This window comes from Trypanosoma rangeli (genome assembly GCF_003719475.1).
Source record: "Trypanosoma rangeli strain AM80 chromosome Unknown Tra_15.4_contig_00306, whole genome shotgun sequence".
In the NCBI taxonomy this organism is placed as follows: domain Eukaryota; phylum Euglenozoa; class Kinetoplastea; order Trypanosomatida; family Trypanosomatidae; genus Trypanosoma; species Trypanosoma rangeli.
Window position 1 is genome coordinate 1 of NW_021706050.1, and position 5,605 is coordinate 5,605.

The 5,605-nt window shown below is 49.9% G+C and overlaps 5 protein-coding genes and 1 pseudogene across 5 annotated transcripts, besides 4 other annotated features; all 6 read right to left on the reverse strand.

Moving 5' to 3' along the window:
* Positions 1–384: 384 nt before the first annotated feature.
* Positions 385–765, reverse strand: TraAM80_07382 (WD repeat and FYVE domain-containing protein 3-like; the record flags this gene model as incomplete). The annotated part of the gene is made up of 1 exon (XM_029384177.1): positions 385–765. The coding sequence occupies one exon, from the start codon at positions 763–765 to the stop codon at positions 385–387; it is 381 nt and encodes a 126-aa protein (XP_029235965.1).
* A 312-nt stretch (positions 766–1,077) lies between these two features.
* Positions 1,078–1,449, reverse strand: TraAM80_07383 (WD repeat and FYVE domain-containing protein 3-like; the record flags this gene model as incomplete). The annotated part of the gene is made up of 1 exon (XM_029384178.1): positions 1,078–1,449. One exon carries the CDS (start codon positions 1,447–1,449, stop codon positions 1,078–1,080), a length of 372 nt encoding a protein of 123 aa, XP_029235966.1.
* A 217-nt stretch (positions 1,450–1,666) lies between these two features.
* On the reverse strand, positions 1,667–1,993 carry TraAM80_07384 (WD repeat and FYVE domain-containing protein 3-like; the record flags this gene model as incomplete). Its single annotated transcript, XM_029384179.1, has 1 exon — positions 1,667–1,993. One exon carries the CDS (start codon positions 1,991–1,993, stop codon positions 1,667–1,669), a length of 327 nt encoding a protein of 108 aa, XP_029235967.1.
* A 318-nt stretch (positions 1,994–2,311) lies between these two features.
* Positions 2,312–2,341: a microsatellite.
* A 527-nt stretch (positions 2,342–2,868) lies between these two features.
* Positions 2,869–2,922: a microsatellite.
* A 128-nt stretch (positions 2,923–3,050) lies between these two features.
* On the reverse strand, positions 3,051–4,202 carry TraAM80_07385 (GDP-mannose pyrophosphorylase; the record flags this gene model as incomplete). Its single annotated transcript, XM_029384180.1, has 1 exon — positions 3,051–4,202. One exon carries the CDS (start codon positions 4,200–4,202, stop codon positions 3,051–3,053), a length of 1,152 nt encoding a protein of 383 aa, XP_029235968.1.
* A 91-nt stretch (positions 4,203–4,293) lies between these two features.
* Positions 4,294–4,333: a sequence feature (A-rich).
* Positions 4,334–4,348: a sequence feature (GA-rich).
* A 103-nt stretch (positions 4,349–4,451) lies between these two features.
* On the reverse strand, positions 4,452–5,228 carry TraAM80_07386 (uncharacterized protein; the record flags this gene model as incomplete). Its single annotated transcript, XM_029384181.1, has 1 exon — positions 4,452–5,228. One exon carries the CDS (start codon positions 5,226–5,228, stop codon positions 4,452–4,454), a length of 777 nt encoding a protein of 258 aa, XP_029235969.1.
* A 178-nt stretch (positions 5,229–5,406) lies between these two features.
* Positions 5,407–5,605, reverse strand: part of TraAM80_07387 (hypothetical protein) — a 236-nt pseudogene continuing 37 nt past the window's right edge.

Sequence of the window (5,605 nt, forward strand, 5' to 3'; positions counted from 1 at the left end):
GGAAAAAGACTCAAAATAGACTCGCACTCATTGTCAGCATCCGCTTGCCTCATTGTTTGCTCCAGCGAATTAGAACAACCCATGACACTTTCTCTTTGATTACAAACTTTCTTCCAATACAAATCTCGTGAACGCGCCTTCGCACATCCCTGAATTCCAAAAAACAAGAGAGAAAAAAAGAAGATGCAGCTCCAACAACACCATCCACCTGGCCGCGCCACGCCCCCCAGTCGTCAAGGCGGTGGTTCTCGCCCACTTCGACCGGCGTTGCAGAACAAACAGCGGCATCATGCGCACACGGGCGCCCACAGGCGAAGCAGAGGAGAAGCAGAGGAGAAGCGGCACGGCGGCAGCCGTCAGACACGGGGGACAAAATGGTCCACATCAATTGTGCGGTCTCACTGACTCATAGGCGTCCGGTTTGTAATCACGCAGCTGCTGTACCGGCCTCACTCCAGCGAAGGTGCGGCACATTAATGCTAGTAAGATTCCAATGAGATGCACATCGTTCTCCACTTGCGTACTGCGCTCCGCCTTCTGAAGGAAGAAAAGGCAAAGATGAACAAAGCTGCCTTTACTGGCCGCCCCTGCGCCGCTGCTGTCCCGCACGACAGAGGTAAATATGAGCAGTAAGTAAGACGTCTCTGGAAGACATATGTTCTGCTTCGTCTTCACCACCAACTCGTTTATCAAGACAACTGCAAGCATATCTTTTTTCACAGTGAATGAGACAAAGATAACTATTAATGTCACCAATGTATCCATGCTTCCCCCACGATGAGGCGCATAGCAATAAGATCAAAAATTGAAGCGGTCCTTGCGGTTTGTCTGCCGTCATGACTGAGGGTTGAAACAAGATAATAGATTGAAACAATCGCGCTACAGTCCCACAATGGCCCAAAATAAGAGGCTGCATTCAGTCATGAGGGGATGTTAATCCAACCAACGTCTAGTGCACGGCATCATGAAGGACATCGTTATCCGACACCTCCAGGTTCCTTGTCACATAAAAACTAAGAAACTCCAAGGCAGCTCTTTCCGCCTCCGCCTCTGCCCTCGCGTTGCTTTCAGGCACCTTCACAAGAGAGAGATGACTAACAAGGAGAGCCTCCGTCGTTGCGACGTGTCACGCAAAAGTTCCTTGTCGCAGTTCAAACTGGTGGGTCTTGAGCAACACTTTTTGTTCTCAACGCACGAGTGAAGAACAAAAAGTGCCAACTCCTCCTCCCCGCCGGCGGTGGCTATCAAGACAAAAAGAACATCCCCACAGACGTCCGCCACCGCCACCTGGGTGGCACAAACAAAGAAACTTGTCAAACGCTCCACAGTCTCACAACACGTGACAACTGGAGGCTTCGCTGATGAAGGTGCCGTTTCTACAGGCATGGAACCCACAAGCCTTTGAATTCGCCCAAACCACAATGGTAAGGCGGTGGAGAAGAAACTCATCACCTTACTCGCCCCATAAGCCGGCACCTCAGACGACGCAGACGCACTGGAGGAGGCAACTTATTGATGCAAGTGAACCATCTCAAAGCAAGCTCTATGCGTGGCGTCATGGCAAGTTGCAAGAAAAAGGAGGATATCGAGCAATGCGACAATATCAAGTGTTTCTTTTGTGGTACACGCAAAGGTGCTTCAAAGTCATATCAAACACACCAAACAGCTAACAAGACTCTCCAGCCATGCATCCAGTTTTTCCAGAGGGCAAAAGGAAAGAAGCGCGGAGAACAGGGCCACATTGAGAAATAACTTCCTCCACATCTTGCGTATCATCCTTGGAAAAGGAACTTGAGTTTGTCACTCCTGCTTGCATCATCAACTCGAGCATCGACCACGCAACTGCTAACAGCTCTACTCCACCCTCAAAATATCGAGCAATCGTGAGTTCCAAGGTCCCAGCAACGGCAAGCAAAGCCTCACTATGGCTCACAGTTGTTAGCAACGCTGGAACATACTCAGCACAAGAGATTAGGTGACGGGTCGTATTCATAGCCCTGACATCGACTGACAGCAGCTCCGCATCATCTACCGTGCCTATTTTTTTTTTTTTCGCCAGTAAGCGGAGTCAACAGAATCACACGGCGCATTCGAACAAGCAACAAAGGAATACGCCCAACAGCTATCACAACCAGTACCCTGCGGAATTGTTCTTGTCGTGAAGAAAAGGAAAAGAAAAAGGCACCGTAGAACGCGCTAGACCCCATCATCCCAAAAATTCTATACGACACTTAAGTAGTCAGCGTTTCGTGCGAGCGCGAGGGCAGCAGCAGGTGTATTGCCCCACACAGTGGCAAGTTTCATACCACCGAATAATAATAAATAATAATAATAATAATAAAAGGACTCCTAAACGTTTTGGTCTCACAGTTGGAGCGTTCTTCCTCGAATTTGATTAGCAACGCGGACAATAGAGTGAGTTGATATTCCCCTGCTTTTTCCTCCGGAACATTTTGCCATTGCCGCTGGAGTGGGGTGGCGGCAACCACGCTGCGACCATTCGCTCATGCCGTAGAGGTGTACTGAGACTACACTCTTTTTGTTTTCTCCTGCTTCCACAGGCTGTGCATCTCGGGTGAGGGAGAGGCACACGCGCGCAGCAACAAAGACCGAGGAAGGGGCAAGACTCTACCGGAACGTTGCCACTACAGAGACATCTGTCGCGAACACAGTAAATAGCTGAAAAACAAGCTCACAAAGAGCTCCAAAATGGAAAAAAAGTTCATCATCCACCACTCATTCAAATGAATGGTACGATGGCGTTTTTTTTTGTCATTGTTGCTGCCCCTCTTCATTTCGTCTCCTCCTCTTCCTCCTGTACGAGGACGTCTTTTTTTTTCTCTTTTCCTTCCTTTTCTCTCTCTTTTGGTTGTTATTGTCATCGTTTTGTCGTTGTTGGCGTTTTTGTTGTTTTCTTCTTGTCTCCTGCCTCTTCGGGTTCGATTCCTCCCTCCTCCCAACTCTCCCCAGTTTATGTTCCCACCACCACCGCCGGTAGGAGGCAAAAAAAAAAAAAGCTGGTGTGCACCCAGAAGATCGCCCGCCGCAGCTCACATAACAACCTCCGGCTCGTGATAGTTCTGCGAGATTGACTTGTTTGGGAGCACTTTCGTTCCGTTAAGAAACAACTCGTCCCTCACCTCCACGTCCTCGCCTAGAACAGCATTGTTGACAATTCTGCACCAGGAGCCAACCCTCGACTTCCAGCCGATAATGCTTGAGTCGATGAGCGTCCCCTTACCGATCGTGCTGCCCTCGAGAACCGCGGAATTCTTGATGCGTGACGCGGGACCAATCACACAACCTGGACCAATAGTCGCAAATGGGCCAATGACACACCCTTGTCCGACTTTCGCGGTGGAGTCTATGATGACACAACCGATGACGGTGAAATCATCGTTTCGGTGGGCCCGATCAATCTTGTAGAGTTCCTTTGCCTCCTTCGGGGTCCCATTAAGCGACCGCAGGTACTTGCTGACGCCCTCAATGTAATCCTTAGGGACACCGATGTCCATCCAGAAGCCTTCGAGAACAAATGCGCACAGCTGCTTGGAGCTGGCCATTTGTGGGAACACCTGCGTTTCTATGGACGTCCTCTCCACCTTAATGCGGCTAAGAACACTCTTGTTAAAGACGTAAATACCGGCGTTGATGCGGTCTCCCACAAAATTTCTCGGCTTCTCCACAAATTGGTCAATAAGCCCAGTTGCCTCGTCAAAGACAACAACACCGTACTTCTGCCATTCCGTCACCTTCGTCACGGCGATCGTGCCCTCCTTTCCACTCTTTTGATGGAATGAAAGAAGTTCTCGCAGCGGAAATCGGCATGTGATGTCAGCGTTTAAAACAAAGAAGGGCTGATCATCCTGAAGAAGAATATCACGCGCCAGAGCCAGTGGTCCAGCTGTCCCAAGGGGCTCCTCCTCTAGGGAAAATGCAAAAGAAACTCCAAGCTCCTTGGCCCAGTACTCCATGGTCTTCTTCATCGCATCGGAGCGGTAAGCAACGGCGAGAATAACTTCTGTTACACCCGCGTCTCGCAGTGCCTCCACTTGGTGCACAATTATTGGTTTGTTGCAAAACGGCACCAAAGGTTTTGGCATTGTTAAGGTGAGTGGACGTAAACGAGTGCCGTACCCCCCAACCAAAATGACGGCTCGCATTCCTTTGGCACTCTTATCAGACGGTTCCCCCCCAGACATTGCTTGACTTTATTTTCCTTCACACCTGTGTGCTGCTTCCAACGCGTGCGTGGAACACCTGTGCAAGTACCAAAAACAGGGGCAGCGCAGCAAGAAGAAGAAGAAAAAAAAAAAAAGGAATAAACAAAAAAGAGAAGAGAGAGAGAGCCGAAAATGTGCCGAAAGGAGACGCCCTTCCCTGAAAAATAAATAAATAAATGGATGGTTTGGTGTGCAGGTAAAAACTTCAGGCTGCTCTCAAAGCGGCGACTAATGGTACCCACCCCTCGATGAAAGGTGATGCGGTGTGGGACCTGATCCCCGCCCGCCACGATACCCACGACCGCCGCTTCTCCCTCGAGTATTGTCATTGCCCCGGCCTCGGCCTGCAGTCGCCGCTTGTCTATTGGGCACACCGCCCGCTGCGGCACAACCCACACGAAGTGGCTGGAAATGCGGAGCCGCCTCTAGACCCCCACTGGTCTGATAAGGAACATCAGATCTGCTCCTCATTGCAAGAAACTCCCTCTTGAGCTGTTGTACCTCACCGCCGAGTGGCACAACACAGTCCTCCGTCATGATGATGGCCCCATTTTTAATCTGGGCCCCCTCCTTAACGAGAAGCTTCTCCCCTGGAACAGGTATGCCACAAAACACAGGAAGGGTGGCGAGCTCAATGGCTGTGACCTCCGCGTGCCCATCACTAAGAACAAGACGCAAAAGACGTGTGTTCGTTGTTTTTTGTAGGGCCGCAGCAAATGTCATTTCTTCCTCACTTGAGTCAGCGCACGGCCGAAGCGGCTGCGTAGCATCCCTTGAGCTGTTGATCTGAAGTACCACGGGGCTTGTAAGTGTGCCGTTCACCTGAGAGGCTATTCCGTGCGGAAGCGTCCCCACATCTGTGATGTCCTTAAAATTTTCGTTAAGGGCTCGTTGGTAAACGTACTCCGCAGTGACGGTCTCACCTGCGGCAGCAAGGCGCTCTACAAATCGGGTAGACACGGCAATATGATAATGCGACTTCACCTCAGTGGCCAAGGACAACATCCCGACAAACTAGCAGCTTACGCAACGGAAAGGCAGTCATGCAAAAAAAAAAAACGGAGTTTACAGAAAAATAAAAGGGAAAGCGTCATGCTCACGCCTCCCCCGCACACACACGCGCCCACTTCCAACCCAAAAGAAATCCTACGGAGAAAAATAAATGCAAAATGCACACACTCTTGCGTTACCTCAGAAATACAGAAACACCACCAGGCACACGAAACAACCAAAACCTCCCTCTTTCTCCCGTTCCTTCTTTCTTTCCTTCTTTATTTGTCGTTAGTGAGTAAAGCCATAGATCCACATTGATGCACCGACACCAGACAAGTCTTTTTGTGTGTGCGTTGTTGTTTTTGTTGGTGGTTTTCTTTTTCTTTTTC